The sequence below is a fragment of the Octopus sinensis genome, linkage group LG18, assembly GCF_006345805.1.
Source record: "Octopus sinensis linkage group LG18, ASM634580v1, whole genome shotgun sequence".
In the NCBI taxonomy this organism is placed as follows: Eukaryota; Metazoa; Mollusca; class Cephalopoda; order Octopoda; family Octopodidae; genus Octopus; species Octopus sinensis.
This window is the reverse complement of record NC_043014.1, coordinates 11115202-11142701: the sequence shown is the minus strand read 5'-3', so window position 1 is coordinate 11142701 and position 27500 is coordinate 11115202. Positions and strand designations below refer to the sequence as shown.

At 38.2% G+C, this 27500-nt stretch overlaps 3 protein-coding genes across 3 annotated transcripts in view; all 3 read left to right on the top strand.

Annotated features, from left to right (window-relative positions):
• Positions 1–11547, top strand: part of LOC115221533 (probable 2-ketogluconate reductase) — a 28169-nt gene extending 16622 nt beyond the window's left edge. Inside the window, exon 5 of the transcript XR_005002781.1 lies at positions 11519–11547. The gene's annotated coding sequence lies outside the window, so the exon portion shown is untranslated. The remainder of the gene's footprint in view (positions 1–11518) is intronic.
• LOC118766870 (glyoxylate reductase/hydroxypyruvate reductase-like) lies at positions 1469–12102 on the top strand. The gene is made up of 5 exons (XM_036510711.1): positions 1469–1899; positions 6668–6842; positions 8964–9142; positions 11205–11596; positions 11759–12102. The coding sequence occupies exons 1-4, from the start codon at positions 1506–1508 to the stop codon at positions 11453–11455; spliced, it is 999 nt and encodes a 332-aa protein (XP_036366604.1). The 5' UTR covers positions 1469–1505; the 3' UTR covers positions 11456–11596; positions 11759–12102.
• Positions 12103–18965: 6863 nt separating this feature from the next.
• Positions 18966–27500, top strand: part of LOC115221602 (glyoxylate/hydroxypyruvate reductase B-like) — a 9015-nt gene continuing 480 nt past the window's right edge. The window contains exons 1-4 of the mRNA XM_029791802.2: positions 18966–19477; positions 23822–23996; positions 25355–25530; positions 27427–27500. The exon at positions 27427–27500 is cut by the window's right edge and continues 480 nt beyond it. Of these exons, the coding sequence (XP_029647662.2) occupies positions 19084–19477; positions 23822–23996; positions 25355–25530; positions 27427–27500 (819 nt within the window). The 5' untranslated portion in view covers positions 18966–19083. The remainder of the gene's footprint in view (positions 19478–23821; positions 23997–25354; positions 25531–27426) is intronic.

Genomic DNA, 27500 nt, shown 5'->3' with positions numbered 1-27500 from the left:
TGCCTAATAGGGTTCTTGCATGGCCGCAGTCCAATGACTGAATCAAGTAAGAGACATTAAAATAAATGCATGACTAAGCAAATCATCTCATTTTAATTGAAAAGAGCGATAAAAGTTTGTCAATCACGTGACATTTGAATATGACGTATTTCTTTATTACTCACAAGGGGCTAAACATAGAGGGGACAAATATAGGTATTAAGTCGATTACACCGACCCCAGTGCGTAACTGGTACTTAATTTATCGACCCCGAAAGGATGAAAGGCAAAGTTGACCTCGGCGGAATTTGAACTCAGAACGTAGCGGCAGACGAGATACCTATTTCTTTATTACCAACAATGGGCTCAACAGAGGGACGAACAAGGACAGACACAGGTATTAAGTCGATTACATCGACCCCAGTGCGTAACTGATACTTAATTTATCGACCCCGAAAGGATGAAAGGCAAAGTCGACCTCGGCGGAATTTGAACTCAGAACGTAGCGGCAGACGAAATACCTATTTCTTTATTACCCACAAGGGGCTCAACAGAGGGGACAAACAAGGACAGACACAGGTATTAAGTCGATTACATCGACCCCAGTGCGTAACTGGTACTTAATTTATCGACCCCGAAAAGATGAAAGGCAAAGTCGACCTCGGCGGAATTTGAACTCAGAACGTAGCGGCAGACGAAATACCTATTCCTTTATTACCCACAAGGGGCTCAACAGAGAGGACAAACAAGGACAGACACAGGTATTAAGTTGATTACATTGACCCCAGTGCGTAACTGGTACTTAATTTATCGACCCCGAAAGGATGAAAGGCAAAGTCGACCTCGGCGGAATTTGAACTCAGAACGTAGCGGCAAACGAAATACCTATTTCTTTATTACCCACAAGGGGCTCAACAGAGGGACAAACAAGGACAGACACAGGTATTAAGTCGATTACATCGACCCCAGTGCGTAACTGATACTTAATTTATCGACCCCGAAAGGATGAAAGGCAAAGTCGACCTCGGCTGAATTTGAACTCAGAACGTAGCGGCAGACGAAATACCTATTTCTTTATTACCCACAAGGGGCTCAACAGAGGGGACAAACAATGACAGACACAGGTATTAAGTTGATTTCATCGACCCCAGTGCGTAACTGGTACTTAATTTATCGACCCCGAAAGGATGAAAGGCAAAGTCGACCTCGGCGGAATTTGAACTCAGAACGTAGCGGCAAACGAAATACCTATTTCTTTATTACCCACGAGGGGCTCAACAGAGGGGACAAACAAGGACAGACACAGGTATTAAGTCGATTACATCGACCCTAGTGCGTAACTGGTACTTAATTTATCGAACCCGAAAGTATGAAAGGCAAAGTCGACCTCGGCGGAATTTGAACTCGGAACGTAACGACAGACGAAATACGGCAACGCATTTCGCCCGGCGTGCTAACGTTTCTGCCAGCTCGTCGCCTCATTGAAAAGAGCGATAAAAATTTTGTGAATCAAGTGACATTTGAATATGACGGCAGATATGAAAGCTTCGGTTCTAATAACCGCGCAACACTTCAAGGACGATGAGGTGAAAGACGAATTATTTGAACAGCTTGTGAGTCGCCTCGGAAATTCTTTCCAAGTAGTTTTCCAGGATGATATTGCACAGAATCCAGGCTTAAAGGAAGATGTTATTGGTATCATTTCAATAGGAATGCATGCGAACATTACAGACAAACTTTTAGCAACTCTTCCTCGTGTGAGAGTAATTTCAAGTATTGGAGTCGGAGTGGACCATATCGATCTAAAATGTGCTAAAGAGAAAGGAATACGAGTTGGAAACACTAGATACGTTATTTCCGACAGTGCAGCAGACCTTGCCATTACTTTAATATTAATATCGTCTCGGAAAATACTGCCGGGTAAGTATTTATGGTATTCAGGGTAGATAATTCTAAACAAGGAGAATTATTTCCCCTAAATGAATTCTGCTTTTATTTTCCCCACCACACCGAATTTGCCCTTTCGTTACCGTATTTATTTTTGAGATGCTCTGTGTTTCTTTCAATTATTTTAAATATAACAAAGAATCTAGTAAAATAACTTAGCTATCATTCAGCTAGTGTTAGGAATATAAATTGCAACTAATGTTTGGTGGTATATTTTGATGAAAAACTTATGAAAACAAGACATTTGTACTACAGAGCCAGAGCCGGTTTTGGCCGGGTTAGTAAGAATTACTTATTCTTTTATTCTTTTACTTGTTTCAGTCATTTGACTGCGGCCATGCTGGAGCACTGCCTTTAGTCGAGCAAATCGGCCCCAGGACTTATTCTTTGTAAGCCTAGTACTTATTCTATCAGTTTCTTTTTGCCGAACCGCTAAGTTACGGGGACGTAAACACACCAGCATCGGTTGTCAAGCGATGTTGGGAACGATAAACACAGACACAAACACACACACACATATATACATATATACGACAGGCTTCTTTCAGTTTCCGTCTACCAAATCCACTCACAAGGCATTGGTCGGCCCGAGGCTATAGTAGAAGACACTTACCCAAGGTGCCATGCAGTGGGACTGAACCCAGAACCATGTGGTTGGTAAGCAAGCTACTTAATTTAAATAATAATAATAATGAAATTATTGTATACAGTGCTCAGGTGCACCACAACTTGTCAAAATTGCGTATAAAGTATATGCAGTAATGTACAAATATGTCTGGAAAGTGAACGGTGTATGAGTCAGATACATGCCTGCGTGTGTATGGAGGAGAGAAAATCAGGTGTAGTGTTGGCGAATCTCAGGAAGCATGGAAGTTTTGAAGGATGCAGTGCTCCGACAACTAACAACTGATGCCGGCAGTTTGTTCCACGCTTCAGCAACTCTTAGCGTGAAAAAATGTTTCTGAAAGTCATGGGAGCTGTGCTGTTTTCTGACTTTGTAAACATGTCCACGGATGTTAGACAGATGGAGTTTGAAAAGGTGCTCAGAGTTATTGTTTGTAACCCCGTTTGCCGGTGCAAGATCGACTCTACACGGCTGGCGCGTCTTCGAAATTCCGCCGCCACGCCACCCGCCTTTCAGACGCAGCGTTCGCTCGCCCGTTGACGCCCGCTTTAGCCCGCCTATTGACGTCCGCCTTAGCCCGCAGCTCCGCCGCGTTTCCGTGCTCGATATCGTAAGAACGAACCGAATCTCGCGGTATCGCCCACGTGCACGTGGACGTTGCCGCGACCGATGCCGTCAGTCGCCGGGAGTCTGTGGCGATATGCACCGGGTAAATACAGCGACGTGGTCCGACCCGTAAGTTAAAAAAAATCAGAGTTATTGTTTGTAAGATGGTTAATAATTTTATGGGTGTCTACCAAATCAGCTGCCAGACGTCGGAGTTTCAATGTATCCATGTGCGATATAAACATAATTGAGGTTAGCTTGAAAAGGCATTCATATAAAATCTCGACTATATGGGTACTACTCAAGAAGAGTGGTCCGGTGCGCGCATCCGCGTTAGCTAGTCATGACTAATCGATCCTTACTTTGTGTTTTTGTGTTTTATTTACTTTGTTTAAAAAAATTATTTAATTTGTGTAAAAAAATTATTTTGTGTTTTATTTACTTTGCTAGGTAGTCGTTGTAGGATCGACTAGTCACGACTAGCTAGCGCGGATGCGCGAGTACGCGAGTGCGCGCACCGGGACCACTCGTCTTAAGTAGTACCAACATTTTTAATTGGGAGGGGGAAAGGGGTGAGGGGGGTGAAATTAAAAAATTACATTGTTTTTTGTCTATTCATAATCTCCGCCCCTCTAAAACGAAAAAATAGCTTTTTTTTATTAAAAAAAAAAAATGCATTTTTCACGGAGATGTGCGATTCTGCATTAAGCCCCATAAAACCCTTTCCACCCTTCTTAAGTAGTACCGACTATATGCTACTACTGAAGTTTTTACATTGCCTCTCACGCCGACAAAAACCAAGATAAAACTTCATTATCTAAAGAGACCCTGTCTTATTTAAAGCGATAATGTAACGGAGATACTGTCGTCAACTTTTGTAGGATGAGCGACAGTGTGACGTAGAGGCCCCCTTGTTGTTTGAAAGTTGGTTTTCATATTTGGAAAGGTTAATTAGTGGGCGATCTTTCGTCTCTAGTAGACCTTTCCGTCGATTTCCGTAAAAAAATATTTTTATTTTACATATGGGCTTGCGGGAACTTTTAAAGTAATATACATACATATACACATGCACCGAGTAAAAAATTTCAGTTATCTCTCTCTTTCACACATTACTCTGTCTCTTCACACACACTAACAGAAGCACTTCACTTACACAACATACTGTCTGTCTCCCACACCCCATCAAACACACACACATGTACATCAATGCTTGCCATGCACGGTAACTTCAAAAGAACTTCCCTCGTCATAAAATGGCTTTCTCTTAGTCTCTTTCGCTCTCATTACTTCAAAAGTTCCCGCAAGCCCATATGTAAAAAAAAAAAAAATTTACGGAAATCGACGGAAAGGTCTACTAGAGATGAAAGATCGCCAATTAGTGAAAGTTGTGAGGGTGGGGATACAACGAGGGTACTACTAGCAAACAGTGGTCCCGGTGCGCGCACTCGCGATAGCTAGTTGTAAGTAGTCGATCCTACAACGACTTGCGCGTATGTTTGTATTTCAAGGCTGAATACATATCAAAGAAAATTAAATAATATTTTTCGAACAAAGTAAATAAAATGCAAAGTAAATAAATTATTTTTTAAAACAATGTATATAATTTTTTACACAAATTAAATATTTTTCGAACAAAGTAAATAAAAAGCTATGTAAATAATTTTTTAAACTAAGTAAATAAATTATTTGGATCTTTTCGGTTTGAACGGCAGTTTTTACTAGCAGTGTCATATGAAATTGTCACCCATAATTATGACCCTAGTGTCGATCTATTGCATTTCAATCTGTTTTAGGGTTAGGGGTGGGGCGAGGGGTATCTTTTTTTCTTCACAAATGTTAAAGAGGAATAACCATACAGTTAAAGAGGAATAACCACTGAAATTAAGCGCTACTCATTTTACTCCATTTTAGATATCATTTTTTGAAACTTGAAAATTATCTAATTAGACATGAGTATGGGGGGGGGGGGAAATTGACTTGGTAACCAACTGGGAAAAGAATGTTGATTGTTAAACACCAAAAATTATCCAGATATATTCTGTTAGCAACCTCAGTTACAATCAGATCTAAACTTAGGTAAAATTTTCTTGATATAAAATTACCTGTCACCTGAATATCTTTCGGACTCTCTCAACACCAACAACAAAGTGCTATATATATATATATATAAATTAGAGATAAAACTACTATTATGCAACTCAGTGATAGACATAAACCAATACATAAATAACAAATAATATATATATATTTTATACAAATGATCATTGATTTTATACTTTTTGAGATCTAGTTATAAGTTATTTGTTTAAAAAATATATATTTTATTTGTTATTTATGTTTTGGTTTATGTCTATCACTGTTTGAGTTGCATAATAGTGGTTTTATCTCTAATTTATATTTTATATATACTGTGAAATTTGATTTAATACTAAATTGAATTTTTCCCTGTAAATTTGGAGTTATTCTCCCTAAAATTATTATTATATATATATATATATATATATATATACCAATTAAGGACTGAACACGAAAAAGTGGACAGTCAACATGCTAGATATAGACGTCAAATCGCCATTCTCCACAAGGATTATGTTCTCAAATAAAAATAAAATTCAGCACGACCCAAAGCAATGGATGAGACAAAAGAAATATACTAAATGGGATAATTACCTACGTACTGCAGTTTCAGCTATTAATATCACAAGGATATCTGTAGCTTCATCAGCGTAGTTTGTTATGAGCATAATATGCTGTACTAGATGAAAAACGGTACCGGAGTCCCGCATGCAAAAAGTACAACCTATTACGTTCGGATGTATCTTTCAAATGCCTCTACTTTTGGCGCGCTGATAATCGAAAAAGTAGCCTGCAGCCAATAATTAGCAGCAGTCAATTTATCGGTTTGAGAACATATATTTCATATTTAAAAATTAAGGGTAGAAATTGATATTAGTCAATTAAAACCAGTGGTCTAGCACATTAAAAAGAATCCGAAGATTAAAATATTTATATATACCAATTAAGGACTGAACACGAAAAAGTGGACAGTCAACATGCTAGATATAGACGTCAAATCGCCATTCTCCACAAGGATTATGTTCTCAAATGAAAATAAAATTCAGCACGACCCAAAGCAATGGATGAGACAAAAGAAATATACTAAATGGGATAATTACCTACGTACTGCAGTTTCAGCTATTAATATCACAAGGATATCTGTAGCTTCATCAGCGTAGTTTGTTATGAGCATAATATGCTGTACTAGATGAAAAACGGTACCGGAGTCCCGCATGCAAAAAGTATATATATATATATATCATGGTGCCCCAACAAGTGAGACATCATGGTGCCCCAACAAGTGAGGAACTTGAAATTGTAAAGCACTGTACGGCTCCAAGTAGGGAGTGTACCAATAAGACCTCAAAATTTGCATGGAAAATAACTATTATCCTTTTCAATCATAAATTCATAATTACATTTGAAAATGCCAAATATTTTGTTATTTTCAAGGTATCAGCATGGCAATGGAAAATGAAAATCCAAACTTTGATTGTCTGAGCTTACTTGGAACAAATGTGAAGAACAAAACTCTTGGAATTGTCGGTATGGGAGATATTGGCTTTAAGATTGCTCTAAGAGCAACTGCATTCGACATGAAAATCCTTTATCACAATAGGAAACGAAGGTAGGAAGATAAGTAATCTATTTACTAGCAAATGCGAAGTACTTTTGTTTGATTTTTAAATGTATCAAAACATTGTTCTGCGTTTAATGCAGCTGTGTTACAGATGGGAGATGGACATAGCAGCCTAGAGAGATGGATGAGCGCAATGTGCAAGGAAATAATGATTGTTACTCTTTTACTTGTTTCAGTCATTTGACTGCGGCCAAGCTGGAGCATCGCCTATAGTCGAGCAAATCGACCCCAGGACTTATTCTTTGTAAGCCTAGTACTTATTCTATCGCTCTCTTTTGCCGAACTGCTAAGTTACAGGGACGTAAACACACCAGCATCGGTTTTCAAGCGATGTTGGGGGGGGGGACAAACACAGACACACAAACACACACACACACAAGCATATACATATATAAATATATACATATATATGACAGGCTACTTTCAGTTTCCGTCTACCAAATCCACTCACAAGGCTTTGGTCGGCCTGGGGCTATAGTAGAAGACACTTGCCCAAGGTGCCATGCAGTGGGACTGAACCTGGAACCGTGTGGTTGGTAAGCAAGCTACTTACCACACAGCCAGTCCTGCGCCTCACAGCCACTATGTTTTGAAAGCAAGCGAAAGTGTCTCAGTCTATTAGTATAATCTGCAGAAAAATTTCTGAGGGTATGTTTGCAGATATGTGGAGAAGTCTCATCATGTATCTTTCTCAGCATATAAAACCTATACCTAATATGTGCTAAAGGTTAAGAAACATTGTTTTTTTTTTGTGTGCATCAGGGATCTCAATCATTTTCTATCTATGAACCCCTTTGATTACCATTTTATTTTGGTAGAATATTCAATGTTTAAAAACTAGTTTTACAAATACTACACATATATATATTTTACATACACATATATATTTTAATGGGGGAGGCCAGTTTATGGGATTACCCTGGGGTTTCTGCCCATAAAGGGTTTAGCTTTATGGATGGGAAACCCAGGGTAATCCCATAAGTATTTTGTTTTTCACACATTAACTTGTGTAGGTTGAATTATATAAGATGTTAGAGAAAGAAACCTAGCTGTTTCCTGCAATAAATATCAATACATACAACAGAAGCAAAATTTTTTCATTGGCCCTTAAAATATCACTGGAGATCCCCAGTTTGCTATTTTGTTGCATCGACTCCCAAAAATCTTTTATTGACCATCAAGGACTATATGAACCCCAGTTGAGAAACCGCTGTTTTAGATGAACACTTATCCAAGTCAGGAGAAAGGAATGTAAACAAACTTTCATTTGTGAGTCAGTTATGTGCAGCAAGTGGATGACAACAAATTCATAGTGATGGCGTGCCACCCTGGTGACCGATCATGATTACATAGCACATCACAAGAAACATGGGTTTTACATCTTGCATGGCAATTCTTTTGACCAATATACAAACAACTATATGGTTGATGGGTGGAACAATTAAGTTGGGAAACCGTGCTTCCATCAGGATAAATTATAATTTCATTCCTTATTCCAGTTATTTGCTGTAATATTGTATTTGCTTGCACAGAATCCTACATTTATCCCCACCACTAGAGAACCACTTGAAAACATTTTTCATTAAGTGTATTAACCCATTACCATTTGGGTATCTGCTAAAAACCGTCTCACTGCCAGTTGTTCTTTGTATTTAAAGTGAAGTGCTTATCTACACTGCATTTGTCCTCATCTTGTTTGTTGTTAAACATAAAGTTTCGGCTGATATACCTTCCAGCTTTCATCAGGTGTCTTGGGGACATCTCGAACCTGGGTTCTCATTCCTAAGGTATTTTTCGATGTTGTTGTTGTTATTATTATTATAATTATTATTATTATTATTACTATTATTATTATTATTATTATTATTATTATCATTATTATTATTATTATTATTATTATTATTACTATTGCTATTATTATTATTATTATTATCATTATTACTATTACTATTATTACTATTATTATTATCATTATTACTATTACTACTATTACTATTATTATTATTATTATTATTATTATTATTATTATTATTATTATTATTATTATTATTTTCTTACTAATGCTATTTAGAGTTCAAAGTCTTGAACACATTTTCCTTACATTTACAGAAGCAATGAAGACGAAGAACGAGTCAAAGCTACGTTTTACCCTCGTTTGCAAGATATGTTACCCGAAATGGATGTTCTTGTTATTGCTTGTCCTTGCACAGAACAAACGATTAACTTGATTAGTACAGAAGAATTCCGGTTGATGAAGAAAACTTCACTTTTGGTAAACATCGCTCGAGGTGAGATAAAACATCATATATCAAACATTTTAATTTTTAGCTGTCTACAAACATTTAAACTTCAAAAACAATAGAGTTAGTAATGAACGTTTCCGTTTTGATCTCTACATTTATGTCCAAAAACGGTGTCTCATTTGTATTATTCTGGATGTTATAGTCCAGAGACATCCTTTAGTCTCTCAACTTCCTTTATTGTATACTAGCAGTATCGCCCGGCGTTGCTCGGGTTTGTAAGGGAAATAACTATAAAGCATTTTTAGAGAGTTATAGCCAAAAAATAGCAAAAAATGCATTAAAAATGGAAAAAAAATTATGGTAAATTTTTTTTTAAATCGTTGACTCATCGTAGACGCGCGCTAATACCCAAAAGGGCTCGATATGAATCACAACTATAAGATACCCGGTTTTAGTTAAACTGCATCGCAAAATGTGGGAGTAGTTAGGAATCTAAATCGGAGTAGACAGACACACAACCTTTCTTTTATATATAAAGATATTACATCTAATACATGATCTATGCATCTTGTGTCTATCATATGTTCTAGTTTTGATTTTATTTTCTATCCAATCGAAGTTGGATGTAGAGGGTTCGTTGGACACAGTGTGAGACGACTGTTGTTATCGTTAGGCCTAACTCATCATAAGGTAAATACCACCATGACCGATATCCAAACTACAGTTTTGAAGGCTAGCCTCTGGATTTGGTTAAAAAGAGATGATGAGTGATGGCTAGAAGAATATTGAGCTTTATTTGATAACCAGTTGATCTAGCAAGCGGGGCCTCGTATCAGTGAGGGGGGCTGTTGCGCATTGATGCCGTCATGAGGTAGGCCCCGAAACGGCGCGCATTCTCTCCTGATGACCCCATACAATTGCTGGCTTCCGGTATGCAGAGTTTTTGACTGGTAGCACTTGCATGTGCAATTTGTTTGCAAGACATCTTTGGATGCATAGAATGCTGCAAACGTTGGTCCTAAGGGAGAACCCATTGTCACGTCATCTGAATGTTTATATAAATTTCCTTACAAGTAGCGAAAAGACACTTGCAATTATCTCTCTCTTTCTCTCTCCCTCTCTGATTTTTTTGTTGTTGCTAATATCTCATATAGCTTTATCTCATGGTATCTATATATGTATATATACGTCATTTCTAATGATTTCTATCGTTTCTATCATTGAGATGTTGGCAAGCAAATTTTCTGCAACCAAACAGCAAAAATTGGAATTAAACAAATTGATTACAGCTGTAAACGCATAGAGTGGGTGACTTTACCAAGTACACAGTGAAGGAGAGTTTCTTACACACACACACATACATGTACACATCCATATATATATATATATATATATATATATATATATATATATGTATATATACTCACATAAATACATACAAACATTCATATGTACACACACAGCACATATTTATTTATTTATATGAAAGTACGAAAAATCTAAAATGAAAAATATAAATTTGAACATAGGCGCAGGAGTGGCTGTGTGGTAAGTAGCTTGTTTACCAACCACATTGCTCCAGGTTCAGTCCTACTGCACGGCACCTTGGGGAAGTGTCTTCTACTATAGCCTCGGGCCGACCAAAGCTTTGTGAGTGGATTTGGTGGACGGAAACTGAAAGAAGCCCGTCGTATATATGTATATGTATATAATATATATATATGTGTGTGTGTGTGTCTTTGTGTGTCTGTGTTTGTTCCCCCACCACCAACATCACTTGACAACCGATGCTGGTGTGTTTACATCCCCGTAACTTAGCGGTTCGGCAAAAAGACACCGATAGAATAAGTACTAGGCTTACAAAGAATAAGTCCTGGGGTCGATTTGCTCAACTAAAGGCAGTGCTCCAGCATGGCCGCAGTCAAATAACTGAAACAAGTAAAACAGTGAAGAGTATAGTCATGTACTTCATGAAACACACAGCATACCTACTTACCTACACACCCACCCACCTACCTATCTACCTACATACATACATAATTTTTCCATCAACAGCCATTGATTATTTTACCATTTTCGCTTTTGTTTTTCTCCTTTCTTGCCACAGGGAAGATAGTTGACACCGACGCCCTTGTGAAAGCTCTTCAGTCAAATGAAATTCAAAGTGCTGCCTTGGATGTCACCGAACCCGAACCCCTGCCACGAGGACACCCATTGTTATCCATACCAAATGTTATCATAACCCCTCACTGCGGAGCAGCCTCATATGAAACTCGCTTAGAAATGCATGATTTATTGATAGAAAATTTGAAATGTGGTTTGGATGGGAAAGCGATGCCGTCTGAAGTAATTTTGTAATGCTGATATCTAATCAAGAAACAAACATTCTTAAAATCATTTTTGATTGAAATTGGAACAGTTATAAATGTGTTAATTAATCGTGAATTGTAAGGTGGCGAGTTGGCAGAAACGTTACCACGGCAGGCGGAATGGTTAGCGGTGAGTTCAAATTCCGCCGAAGTCGACTTTGCCTTTTATCCTTTCGGGCTCGATTAAATAAGTACCAGTAACGCACTGGGGTCGATGTAATTGACTTAATCCGTCTGTCTGTCCTTGTTTGTCCTCTCTGTGTTTAGCCCCTTGTGGGTAGTAAAGAAATAGGTATTTCGTCTGCCGTCACGTTCTGAGTTCAAATTCCGCCGAGGTCGACTTTGCCTTTCATCCTTTCGGGGTCGATAAATTAAATGCCAATTGCATGCTGGGTCGATCTAATCGACTTGCTCCCTCCCCGCAAAAATTCCTGCCTTGTACCTAGAGAAGAAACGAATTAATTGTGAATTATATATTCCTAGAAAGATAACTGTTAGTGAATGACTGGGGTATTTGTTTCATTCTTGTGCATTCCGAAAGATATACCAATCCTGAAAGATCTTCAGAAAGGACTTCAATAAATTTCCCATTTGATATTTTATTACTTGATTATTAAAATTCAATGGAAAATATTTCTTTTGGCTTTTAAGACTTTCGTTATTCTTTAATGTTTAAAGGTTTTCTGAATAGATGTTTTCTAACTTCAGGCAAAAACTTAAAGTATTTTAATTTTAAAAAGTGGGCATATACTTTCAATAAGCTCTCTCTCTCTCTCTCTCTCTCTCTCTCTCACACACACACACACTCTCTCTCTCTCTCTCTCTCTCCCTCTCTCTCTTAGATTATTCTATGAATCTGCCTTTAGCTTCGTTGGCTTCTTCGATGAGATACTGAAATCATAGACATTCTATATAGGCGTAGGAGTGGCTGTGTGGTAAGTTGCTTGCTTACCAACCACATGGTTCCGGGTTCAGTCCCACTGCGTGGCACCTTGGGCAAGTGTCTTCTACTATAGCGTCCGGCCGACCAAAGACTTGTGAGTGGATTTAGTAGACGGAAACTGAAAGAAGCCTGTCGTATATATGTGTGTGTGTGTATATATATATATATATATATATATACATATATATGTGTGTGTGTATATGTTTGTGCGTCTGTGTTTTTCCCCCCAACATCGCTTGACAACCGATGCTGGTGTGTTTATGTCCCCGTAACTTAGCGGTTCGGCAAAAGAGACCCATAGAATAAGTACTAGGCTTACAAAGAATAAGTCCTGGGGTCGATTTGCTCGACTAAAGGTAGTGCTCAAGCTGAAACAATGTAAAAGAATAAAAGAATACTTGCGCTTAATTGTCCTTATTCATTTTGGACCTCCCTGGATAATGCTGGCCTTCAATGAAGGTGTTGTATTGCGAGCAAGTTGATTAGTCTCCCTATCGACAACACTTTGAACGTAGTAGTCCATGAGATTTAAATCTGGTGAATTTGAAGGTCAAAAATTTGGTGCTACATAATCGTAGAAATTGTCTGGCTGCCATGGTTGGATTACGTGGGTTTTATCAGGTATTCAACATAGTTGAAACATTTACGATCTTCCACTGCATACTTCATTCATCCATGGCTAAACAACTGTCTCTAGTATCTCAATGTATCCAACAGCATTAATTCGAAGACCCAGTAGAAAGATATGAGATATCATGACATGGTCTTCGTTGCTCACCATTCCTAAAACCTGCTGGAAACTTAGTGTGCTTCACTCAAGTGGTATCAGGAAGGTGGCGAGCTGGCAGAAACGTTAGCACGCCGGGCGAAATCCGTAGCCGTATTTTGTCTGGCGTTACGTTCTGAGTTCAAATTCTGCTGAGGTCGACTTTGCTTTTCATCCTTTCGGGGTCGATAAATTAAGTTCCAGTTACGCACTGGGGTCGATGTAATCGACTTGATCCGTTTGTCTGTCCTTGTTTGTCCCCTCTATCTTTAGCCCCTTGTGTGTAATAAAGAAACAGGTATCAGGAAGAGCTGCCCTTGATCATTTATCACTGCCTCTGTTAGAATTTTGGTCGAGGTTCCCAGCTGTTCTCATGAGAAAAGAACCAAAGCATGCCATGATCTTCGTGATGGTTTTTAACCTTTGTTGAGCAACCGCTTGACACGGATCAAACAGTTTTTCTGTGTCTTTACAAATATAAATTTACTTTTCCTCAGCAGGAGGAGGAGACCCCTTCCGTCACGAATGATCATGAGATTGCACCGAGAAAGTTCTCCTCTGTGGCACAAGTTCAGGCAAGGTTGTTTTATGAAAGACCAGCAGTCGCCCATGCATACCAGTCTCCCGTCTCCATGCCACCAGTGTTATCCAAGGAAAAGACAAAGACCGATACAATTTGGCATCAGTGACATCGCAACTCATTTCAACAATTGAGTAAACTGGAGCAGCTTGAAATAAAGTGTCTTGCTCAAGAACACAACACATAGCCCGGTCCAGGAATCGAACTTACTACCTCATGATTGTGAGCCCGACACTCTTACCACTGAGCTATGCATCACGATTCATATCAAATGTCCATCTGTCCCACAGTTCTGATAATCAACTCCGACAATATGAGTTCTTTGGTGATAGTCCTCATTGATTTTTTCGGTATTATCATCGACTAGCAGTATCGCCCGGCGTTGCTCGGATTTTTTTCTTCCCTTTAGAATTAGAATTTTTCAAAAGTAAAAATTTTGCATTATGTAGCTTGTTATTCTCTTTAAGTGAACATTTTTCTGGTTGAAATACACCGAAAAATGGCGACACAGCAGTAAAAAAATCGTAAAAAATAGGGATTTTCATAGAAAAAAAGCACCTTTTTGATGTAAATAATTTTTAGTGTTAACATGGTCCGATTTGAAAATTTTCTTCTACTGCAGGAAGAGCAAGCCTTCTTCTATCATACTCTCAATTTTGGTCAACTTGCGCCGCAGGGTCTCGGAGGAGATAGTGTTAGTTGAAGGCTACCAAACCTGCCATACACAGACAACTTCAGCTTTATATATATAGACTAGCAGTATCGCCCGGCGTTGCTCGGGTTTGTTTCGACCCTTTAGAATTGGAATTTTTGAAAAGTAAAAATTATGCATTATGTAGCTTGTTATTCTCTTTAAGTGAACATTTCTGGTTGAAATACACCGAAAAATGGTGATACAGCAGTCAAAAAATCGTAAAAAATAGGGATTTTCATAGAAAAAAAAGCACCTTTTTTTATGTAAATAATTTTTGGTGTTAACATGGTCCGATTTCAATTTTTTCTTCTATAGAAGGAAGAGCAAGCCTTCTTCTATCATACTCTCAATTTTAGTCAACTTGCGCTGCAGGGTCTCGGAGGAGATAGTGTTAGTTGAAGGCTACCAAACCTGCCATACACAGACAACTTCAGCTTTATATATAGAGAGATAATATTTTGAACGCTTTGGATGAAATGCTAAGTTCTTAAAGTGTCTGAGCGTTGAGTGAAGTGGTTCTCAACTGATTTTTGGCCATGCCCCACCGAATCATTTCTAAAATCCTGATATTTAATTTTTGTTATTCAAAATTAATGTTTACAAATTACCCGGAAACAAAATAAAAAAAATAGTGCAATGGATTTTTAAAAAATGTGTAGGAAACGAATATGTAAAAGAAAGAAAAAATGCGCGGAAATCAACGGGTGCGGGGAAGAGGACTTCGGAAAATTCACAAGATCCGAGTTTTTCCCTCATAACTTTTAGGGATTTTTTTTAATGAAATTTTATATGGAAATACCTTTCAACAGGCATAGAATACGATTAATAGATATTGAATGGAATAATACCCCTTTTGAACATTTTTAATTACATATATATATGTTGTGTGTTCGTGTGTGTGTGGTAGAAATCTACGGATGCACAAACGCACAAAACGGAGAAAATGAAACAAATATAAACAACTTATTTATTTTATCTAGTTTCAGCTCACGAGCTGTGGCCATGCTGGGGCACCGCCATTAAAAGAATTTCTGTGCATCAAACACCTGCGAGTGGGGAACAGTTCTCAAAAATAGTCCCCAATTATCCTCCCCACCCCAAATTCCTAATCCACCACACCAACAACAACAACCATCATAGCCAGTTCTCCAAACAGAATTCTTTTTTAGCCATAATGAATCAGGCAAAAGAGCTACAAAAAACATTCTAGCCATCACACAAGGCCACCCTCCACCACCACCCTATCGCACAAATTCCCATTGCTGCCATCCACAAGCAAATCACCAAAACAGCTAAAAAAATGTCACCATTATCGCCTCAACATTTTTGCTCAATGCGCAAGGCATCAGCCCTTCCACCAATGCCCAAAAATAGAAGATCCGATTTATTGAGGACTGGGTTAATGACCATTCACACCATGTCCCCTGTTTTCGTACTCACAGCGATCCATTTCAATGACCTCTACTTGGAAGCTGAGGTGAGAGTGAGGAATTTTACAGCCACCCGTGCAGATCGTGTCGGCAGAAGAAAGGGTGGGACCGCCATTTTCGTGCACAATTCTTTCCGGCTGAAGCAATGGACGTATTTACTAACAGCTACAGTGAACCAGCTTCTGTGTTTAGTAAAACCAACAATTTAATAGTAGCTGGGCTCTATAGGCCACCTATAACTCCTTTTCTACGTTTCAAGGAATGCTTCAACAGTATTAAGTGTTTCGTCCATCAGTGTAACGCTGACAACATATTAATGATGGGGGACTTCAACCTTCCCAGTGTTGATTGGTCCATAAACAGCTTGAAACCAGGTTTTTCCGCCTCAACCCCTGATAAGGAAGCAATCGAATTGATTTTTGATTTCATGAATGAGTTTTTCCTAACCCAACTTGTTCGTGAACCAACAAGGTGTCACAAAAACACCTTGGACCTAGTGTTCAGTAACCACACAGACACTATCCTCAACATTGCAGTGGAAAAAAACACCACTACTCTCAGACCATGACATGGTTCTCTGCGATTTGAGATTCTACCACCCAAAGATCAAATCGAGTGACATCTCTCCAATCAATCCATTTGACATTATGGATCTTCATAACGCAGACTGGGATGCGATCAATCATGATCTTTCACAAGTTGATTGGGCCTTCACGCACACACACACACACACACACACTCTCCAACATAAACACATCATGGCAGACATTTGTAGATACTGTAACAAATATATGCGCAAAACATACTTCATCAAGATCAGTATACAAATCTAAGCGCAGAATCACTAGAAATAGAAGAGCAATTATAAGGAAAATAAAACGTATTAAGAAAATCAACCAACTTAAATACTGCCAGCAGCAACGCACCCATTCGACTGCCATTGTAGCACTCGAATCGAAAAAACACGACCTGCAAAAAAGCGTGATAACCATCATTAACAGTCAAATAGCAGCTGAGGAGAGTTGGGCCATTGAGAAAATAAAACTCAATTCCAAAATGTTCTTTTCATTTGTAAAAAAAACCATAAAGCCGCTGTTTCCATTGTTGGTCCTCTGGTTGATGCGAACAACACTCTACATGATGATGCAAAATCCATGTGCGAGATACTGCAGAGACAATACTGCTCTGTCTTTAGTAACCCTGATGTGGTTGATCTGGCTAGTATCAGTAATGTAAGCCCTCAGCTAACCATATCTGACATAACTTTTGGTGCTCCTGATATCCTAACAAAAATAGATAAGATCACGTACAACTCGGCAGTAGGTCTTGACAAGTTCCCGGTCACTGTCCTGAAGATATGACGACATCAAATTTCACTCCCTCTAGCTGAGCTCTGGAGAAACTCACTTGATGCAGGTTACATTCCTGATCATTTTCTTTCCAAGTCTGTCGTTCCAGTCTTCAAAAAGGGAAACACATCTCTTGCAGTGAACTACCGTCCGATTTCACTCACTTCTCATATCATTAAAGTATTTGAGAGGGTTGTGAGATCGCGAATAGCTCATTTCCTCGAAGACAACAATCTGCTGAACCCCAACCAGCATGGTTTCTGTGATGGCAGGGACTGCCTGTCGCAGCCTCTGCACCATTTTGATGACATCTTAAAAGCGTTGGGAGAGGGCTCCAACACTGATCTCACATACCTTGATTTCAGCAAGGCATTTGACAGAGTGAACCACAAAATCCTGCTGAAGAAACTGTTGGACATTGGAGTCCGTGGAAAGTTGCTGCAGTGGATAAAGTGTTTCCTGGCGAACAGAGGGACCCAACATGTTGTGTTTGAAGGAATACGATCCAGCTCAGCCAAAGTCAGTAGTGGTGTCCTACAAGGTACTGTATTGGGCCCACTCCTCTTCATTATTTACATCAACGACATAGTAGGTGTCATCAAACATTCTACCTTGAAAATCTTTGCAGATGATTCCAAACTCTAGAAGGCCACAAACGGTATGGGAGACCAAACATGTCTTCAGTCAAATCCGTTTGCTACTGTCTAATGGGCGGGACAAAAACTATGCTTTTAAATGAAGATAAAGTTGATTTGATCCAATTTAGGAAATAGGAAACTCTGAAATTACTATATGCTCTTCCCTCGGGCGATTCCTTAGTCTCGTCCAACAACACTAGAGATCTTGGAGTAATTGTTGATAATCTAAGCTGGAGTCCTCACATAAACAGCAAGGTTGACTTGGCGCGCAAGATGTGCTCCTGGATTCTGAGAATTTCACTGACGCTACCTCTTACTTCCACTCCATTTCAGCCCATTTCATATTCTTTCATCCCTCACTGTCGCCAGAGATAAAAAAAAAAAAGGGAGTCAAATACTCTTAGACACATCCGCACACATAAGTCTGTCTCCAGTTTATTTCTCCATAGGGAATTAAGATGGCATTGCTTTCAGTATTGACCAGTTCTATACTACATGGAAAACCACCATCCATGAGGGAACGGCGACTTTAGAGTCGAAAAGGTCTGCAGAGCGGGAGGAGAAAAGACGACGACGGAAGGAGCGCCAACAACAACCACGTGCAACTCTCCCTTCCGGCACTAGATGTCCGCACCGCGACCGATCTTTCCAAGCAAGAATTGGTCTTATCGGTCACCTACGGACTCACCAGTAAATTTGCGCGAAGACCATCATCCTCGACCTTGAGGGATTGCCATCATATCATTACATACACAAACACACGTCGTGTTTTTGATAGCCTCGTGTCGCTACTATGGTAAAATGTAGGTTAAAACTAGGTTAGCAGACACTCTTAGAAGGGCGTCTGACAGACAGCAATGGTTCAAATGCGACAGCTTCGTCTGAAATTTGCGTCATACCGAGCGTGGCTGAGAATAACTTTAAAGCAACGCGTGTCAGTGAGATGATCAGCCACTTACGCGTTAATTAATTAAAGAGCAATGTCACCAGTTCTTTGTACTGTTAGATTCCTTACATAAATAAGTTTTTGAGTTGTGCGTGATTTGACTTAATTATTCATCCCTTAGTACCCGTTATATGTGCCAATTCTGATGTGCTTTATATAAAACATTCAAAGGCAAGGGATAAAATATACAGACGCGTACGACTGAACAGATTCTCATACCCTTTCGCGGAATAGAGAGACGACGGCTTATGAAGCACATCACGTCTAATACATGCCTACAAAGATGAAACCTCCAGTTCTAATCTGCGTGCCACAGTACAATAACCATGAAGTGAAAAACGAACTAATTGAACAATGTTTGAGTCGCCTGAGATCCTGGTTTCAAGTTGTTTTGTTGGACGATATTGAGCAGAATCCTAACATAAAGGAAGATATTGTTGGCGTTGTCACACAATCACCTATTCAACCTCGTCTATACAAACTGTTGACGAGTCTTCCGAATGTGAGAGTATATTCAAATCATGGAATGGGAGTGGATCACCTAGATCTGAAATATGCCAAAGCAAAAGGGATACGAGTCGGGAATACAAGAAATGTTGTTTCTGACAGTACAGCAGATCTGGCTATTACTTTGATGTTGGTTTCGACACGGAAAATACTGCAGGGTAAGTCCTGTGTTGCCTAATTCAAATTTTAAGAAACATAAACACTATTTCGACTGATCAAAGGCGCTAAAAATTTCAATTCTAATTAAGTTAAAATGCAATCAGCATCCTTTATCTTTTACTTGTTTCGTTCATTAGACTGCGGCCATGCTGGGGCACCGCCTTGAAGAGCTTTTAGTCAAATGAATTTTATTTTGCTAAGCCTGGTACTTATTCGATCACTAAGTTACGTGTGGGACAAGCACAGACACAAACACGCGCGCGCACACACACACACCACACACACACACACTCACACACACGCACGCACACACACACACACACACACACACACACACACCACACACACACACACACACGCACACATACTCTTTTACTTGTTTCAGTCATTAGACTGCGGCCATGCTGGAACACCGCATTTCGTCGAACAACTCGAACAAATCGAAACCCAGGTCTTATTCTTTGCAAGCCTAGTAACTTATTCTATCGGTCTCTTTTTGCCGAACCGCTAAGTTACGGGGACGTAAACACACCAACATCGGTTGTCAATCGGTAATAGGCAAACAAACATAGACACACACATAGATACTTACACACATACATACATACATACATACATACATACATACATGCATGCATGCATGCATACATACATACATACATGCATACATACGTACATACATACATACATGCATACATACATACATACATACATACATACATACATGCATACATACATACATGCATACATACATACATACATACATACATACATACATACATGCATACATACATACATACATACATACATGCATACATACATACATGCATACATACATACATACATACATGCATACATACATACATACATACATACATACATACATACATACATGCATACATACATACATACATACATGCATACATACATACATACATACATACAAAATACATACATACATACATACATACATACATACGTACATACATACATACATACATGCATACATACATACATGCATACATACATACATACATACATACATACATACATACATACATACATACATACATACATGCATACATACATACATGCATACATACATACATGCATACATACATACATGCATACATACATACAAAATACATACATACATACATACATACATACATACATACATACAAAATACATACATACATACATACATACATACATACATACATGCATACATACATACATGCATACATACATACATGCATACATACATACATGCATACATACATACAAAATACATACATACATACATACATACATACATACATACATACATACATACATACATACAAAATACATACATACATACATACATACATACATACATACATACATACATACATACACACATTTATACATATGCGTGTAAGCATGTTTATATTCATGTTGTAACAGAATTCCCATTTGCTTATTTACTTATCTGTCCTATATTATCTTATAATCTTGTTGCCTTTTTGTCTTATCGCTATACGTATAAATACTGTAATTATATTATAATGCACGCAAAACTATATATTTTAATCTATTATATTACCCTTTATACATATATTATATTTATTTTATTCACATACTAGTAGTATCGCCCGGCGTTGCTCGGGTTTGTTTCGACCCTTTAGAATTGGAATTTTTGAAAAGTAAAAATTTTGCATTATGTAGCTTGTTATTCTCTTTAAGTGAACATTTTTCTGGTTGAAATACACCGAAAAATGGCGACACAGCAGTCAGAAAATCGTACAAAATAGGGATTTTCATAGAATAAAAGCACCTTTTTGATACAAATAATTTTTGGTGTTAACATAGTCCGACTTGAATTTTTCTTCTACGGAAGGAAGAGCAAGCCTTCTTCTATCATACTCTCAATTTTGGTCAACTTGCGCCGCAGGGTCTCCGAGGAGATAGTGTTAGTTGAAGGCTACCAAACCTGCCATACACAGACAACTTCAGCTTTATATATAGAGAGACTTATACACCTTAATTACTTAAATAATTATAAACTATTTTAAATATAGGAGTGGCTGTGTGGTAAGTAGCTTGCTTACGAACCACATGGTTCCGGGTTCAGTCCCAATGCGTAGCACCTTGGGCAAGTGTGTTCTACTATAGCCTGGAGGAGGCGAGAGTGGGGAAAGCAAGGGTGGGTTGTATATGTTGTGGTATGTGGGTGGGTTGGGATTGGGAAGTATAGGGAAGGTGGGGGTGGAATGTGTAGGGGTGATATATATATATATATATAAATAAATAAAAATAATATATAATAATATATAAATATAAAAATATACATATATATATATATATATTTAAAATTTATAAGTTTAAATAATATTTTTAACTTTTATATTTTTAAATTAATTTTATGTATTGGCTTATGTTTTTCACTGTTTGATTTGCCTAATAGTGGTTTTATCTCTAATTATATATATATATATATATATATTATATATATTATATATATATATTAATATATATATATATTATATATATATATTATATATATACCGGAGTAAACACATAAATGTGAAACAAGGTGGAAAAAAGAGTACTCAAATACCAGTGGTAGAGTAACAGGTTTTGTTGAATTTTCTACTGCTTTAAATAAAGTATATATACATATATATATATATATATATATATATATATATATATATATATATATATATGTATATGGAATATATATGGAAGCTGTGCTCTAGCATAGCCTCAGGTTGATCGCACTCACTCGCAAATACATACGCGTGTCTATCTGTATTTATGTATGTATCTATGTATAGAAATACCCATATATCAATCAATACATGCCCTTTCTTCTGCTCACACGTTTATATATGCTTACCCGTCACTTTCAATCGAGTAGGACATGATTCCTTTTTCAGCAATTATTTTCCATGCATATTGTAGTTGCCAGCAGATACGAAGTTTGAGTGGTGACAGGAATCTAATGAATCGGTCTTTCCCTAATCCACAAAAGTGACTATTAATTCGTAATCACAACTATTTTTCGAAATTAACTGTAATGGCTTCCAGTTGGTGCTGTTGATCGCATTATTTAACCTCTCGAAAGAGCTGTTCTTCACTCCTGATCCAGAGCGTCGGCTGCGGGGTTACTCCGAAAAGCTCTATCTGCGATGATTTCATCTCAATCGAACGAGAGGGGCTTTCTCAGTCCGGGTTGCGGATCCGTGGAATAAGCTGCCAGACAAGATAGTGAAGATGCCGACGACCGCTCAGTTCAAAGTCTCTCTTGACCACAAGTGGCCTGAACTCTTTACATGAACACCACCCTGTACATAACACCATGTCCCCCTACATGGTCTTGCTTTTTGCTTTTTGAGTCAAAAAATTAACTTAACTTAACATAGCCAATTGTCTCAGGTTAAAGCAACACCTACACGATTAGTTCGATGTCTGTCTTAACCACTGGATTTATGGTGCTGTGATATAACAGATTCTTGGTAAACTGAGCAGGCAGCGGATTTATAAAATAATAGACTCTGAGGTGTGTGCAGTTGGAACATATATTAGTTTCAAATCGATGCCAATTTAAGGCAAGGACGAATATTATAGGCTTTTGTTCCTTTTGGGGATTACTGACAGGGTCTAAGTCATATGAAAATAATTTCGCATTCGACTTCTATTGAAATACAAATCCTTTAATGTGCTGACCAAATTTCTTGAGTGCGTTCGTCCCAGAAAATCATTTGCTATCTTCTGATCAATTCCCACATTCTTGGTAATTTTATAAATATCATTGTGTCCCAGCATATGGATGGAAGCACTCCGTCGGTTACGACGACGAGGGTTCCGGTTGATCCGAATCAACGGAACAGCCTGCTCGTGAAATTAACGTGTAAGTGGCTGAGCACTCCACAGACACGTGTACCCTTAACGTAGTTCTCGGGGATATTCAGCGTGACACAGAGAGTGACAAGGCCGGCCCATTAAAATACAGGTACAACAGAAGTAAGAGAAAGTTGTGGTGAAAGAGTACAGCAGGGATCACCACCACCCCCTGCCGGAGCCTCGTGGAGCTTTAGGTGTTTTCGCTCAATAAACACACACAATGCCCGGTCTGGGAATCGAAACCGCGATCCTATGACCGCGAGTCCGCTGCCCTAACAACTGGGCCATTGCGCCTCCACGTCCCAGCATATAAGGAACTAGAAAACAAAATGTGCTGTACGGTCTCCAAGGAAATGGAGCGTTGTTAAAACATTGTAAATTTGTATGACTTCTAACATTAAATATCATTCATAATTAAATTTGAAAATATGAAATATTTTGTTATTTTAAAGGTGTCAGCATGGCAATGGAAAATGAACACCCAGACTTCGTTTGTCCGAGTTTACTTAGCGCAAATGTGAAGAATAAAACTCTTGGAGTTGTTGGTATGGGAGATATTGGTTTTAAGATTGCTCTAAGAGCAATGGCATTCGGCATGAAAATCCTATATCACAATAGAAGACGAAGGTAAGAAAAATAATATTGTGAAGTCGGTCCGAGTCCCTTACTGAGGAGAGAGCGCTCGGCAGCGGAGAGGGAGAAACCGCTGGTGACTGCGACAATGACATCGATGACAGCGCGTTTGATTCTTGGGATAGTATAGAATATTTTGTATTTACGCGGCTTTCCTTTCCAAGTTTTATTCAGACAAATAGTTAAAATGTAAGCGATCAAAATCGCATTACTCTTCGTAGCGCTGCTGTAGATTATTACATATACATGTTTGTAAAGATATACAAACATGTGTATACACACACACACACATATATATATATATATATACTTTATTTAAAAGCAACTCTACCTCTGGTATTTGAGTACTCTTTTTTCCACCTTGTTTCACATTTATGTGTTTACTCCGGTATATATATATATATATATATATATATATATATATATATATATATATATATATATATATATATATATGTATATGTATATATTATATGTATATGTATATATATATATATATATATATATTATATATATATATATATATATATATATATATATGTGTGTGTGTGTGTGTGTGCGTGTGTGTGTACGAGTGTGTGTGTGGAAGTGTGTGTGTGTGTGTCTACATGTTTTTATATACATACATTTACAGACGAATGGATTTGGGGGTTGGAAATATACTTGGGTCTTTAAAAACTTGAGTCGATATAATAGCGCCCAAAATGTCAGGCCTTGTACCTATTGTACAAATGATTATTATTATTATTATTATCATCGTCGTCGTCGTTGCCATCATCATCATCATCATCATCATCATTATTATTATTATTGTTGTTGTTGTTGTTGTTGGTCTTGTAAGACGACAAGCTGGCAGAATCGTTAGCACGCTGGACAAAATGCTTAGCTGTATTTCGCCCGTCACTACAGTCTGAGTTCAAGTTTCGTCGAAGTTGATTTTTGCCTTTCATCCTTTCGGGGCCGGTAAACAAAATACCCCTTGAGCACTGGGGTCGGTGTAATCGACTCATCTCCTCTCCCAAAATTTCAGGCCTTGGGCCTGTAGCAGAAAGGATCATCATCATCATCATCATCATCATCATCATCATCACCATCATCATCATCATCACCATCATCATCACCATCATCATCATCATCATCGTCACCATCATCATCACCACCATCATCATCATCATCATCATCATCATCATCATCATCATCATCATCACCATCATCATCATCATCATCATCATCATCATCATCATCATCACCATCATCATCATCATCATCATCATCATCATCATCACCATCTATGTTCTTACTAAAGCTGTTTAGAATTCAAAATCTTGAACACATTTTCCTTACATTTACAGAAGCAATGAAGAAGACCTAGTCAAAGCTACGTTTTACCCTCGTTTACAAGATATGTTACCCGAAACGGATGTTCTTGTGATTGCTTGTCCTTGCACAGAACAAACGATTAACTTGATTAGTACAGAAGAATTCCGGTTGATGAAGAAAACCTCACTTTTGGTAAACATTGGTCGAGGTAAGATAACACATCACTTGTGAAACATTTCAAGACATAGCTATGTTTAAACATTTAAACTTTAAAAATTATTGAGTCGGTAAATGAATGTTTCTGTTTTTGATCTATACATTTATGTCTAAAAACGTGGTGTCATTTGTTAAATTTCTGTACAGAAATATCGGCGCAGGAGTGGCTGTGTGGTAAGTAGCTTGCTAACCAACCACATGGTTCCGGGTTCAGTCCCACTGCGTGGCACCTTGGGCAAGTGTCTTCTGCTATAGCCTCGGGCTGACCAAAGCCTTGTGAGTGAATTTGGTAGACGGAAACTGAAAGAAGCCTGTCGTATATGTATGTATGTATGTATGTATGTATGTATGTATGTATGTATGTATGTGTGTGTATGTGTTTGTGTCTGAGTTTGTCTCCCTAGCATTGCTTGACAACCGATGATGGTTGTGTTTACGTCTCCGTCACTTAGCGGTTCGGCAAAAGAGACCGATAGAATAAGTACTGGGCTTACAAAGAATAAGTTCCGGAGTCGATTTGCTCGACTAAAGGCGGTGCTCCGGCATGGCCGCAGTTAAATGACTGAAACAAGTTAAAGAGTAAAAGAGAAAAAGAGCTCTTTTGTAAGTCGGTCGAGGTGAGAGAAAACTTTATACATGAAACTTTCCAACTCATGGCTGTCTGAATTAATAAATTCAGATTGCCAGTTCAAAAGTCAGCGGTTTATAATGCGACATTGTAGTTGTATTAATGGCTAAATTGTTTAACTCTCGAATGATGTTCACTGTTATTAATAATAAAGTCGTAGGAGTGGCTGTGTGGTAAGTAGCTTGCTTACCAACCACATAGTCCCGGGTTCAGTCCCACTGCGTGGCACCTTGGACAAGTGTCTTCTACTATAGCCTCGGGCCGACCAAAGCCTTGTAAGTGGATTTGGTAGGCGGAAACTGAAAGAAGCCCGTCGTATATATGTATATATATGCATGTGTGTGTATATGTTTATGTGTCTGTGTTTGTCCCCACAACATTACTTGACAACTGAAGCTGGTGTGTTTACGTTCCCGTAACTTAGCGGTTCGGCAAAAGAAACCGATAGAATAAGTACTAGGCTTACAAAGAATAAGTCCCGGGGTCGATTTGCTCGACTGAAGGCGGTGCTCCAGCATGGCCGCAGTCAAATGACTGAAACAAGGAAAAGAGTAAAGAGAGAGGGTATACCCACTACACACATTTTTCTCTCTCTTTGTTTCTCTCCTTGTTTCTTTCTGTGTCCCTTTCTGTAGAAGAGCGTAGGCTTGAAAGGTAAAAGACTTTTTCTATTCCTGAGCGTTATACTAATATACATCTGTTTGCTTTGTACACCACCTGTCTTCGTCTTTTGTTTTTTTCATATACTCTCCATATATATATTATATATATATATATATATATATATATATATATATATATATATATATATATATATATATAGGGAGATGTACTCGCATAGCAAGTGATTTGATCTGAGATCGTATGCTGAAACGAAAACAATTGCAGCGTGGAAGGTGTTTGTAAGCCATTTAAGAACACACAAAAGCCGTACGATCCACTTCAACATTTAAGTTTAATTTGTCAAAATATTTTCGTCGCTAAAATCCGCGACCTGTTTACTGACATCTCATCTGAGATGCAGCACGGATTTTGTCAGTGAAGAGGTCGCGGATTTTAGCGACGAAAATATTTTGACAAATTAAACTTAAATGTTGAAGTGAATCGTACGGCTTTTGTGTGTTTCTTAAATGGCTTACAAACACCTTCCACGCTGCAATTGTTTATATATATATATATATATGAAGAAAACATTTTCGCACGTACATCTAGCTGTTCTTTCACCATTTTTCCTTTTGTTTTTCTCCTTTCTTGCCACAGGGAAGATAGTTGACACCGACGCCCTTGTGAAAGCTCTTCAGACAAATGAAATTCAGAGTGCTGCCTTGGATGTC

Coding starts and splice junctions, on each gene's coding strand:
- LOC118766870 (XM_036510711.1), top strand. CDS start 1,506: ATGACGGCAGATATGAAAGCTTCGGTTCTAATAACCGCGCAACACTTC. Junction 1,900..6,667: donor GTCTCGGAAAATACTGCCGG/GTAAGTATTTAT, acceptor GTTATTTTCAAG/GTATCAGCATGGCAATGGAA. Junction 6,843..8,963: donor TATCACAATAGGAAACGAAG/GTAGGAAGATAA, acceptor TTACATTTACAG/AAGCAATGAAGACGAAGAAC.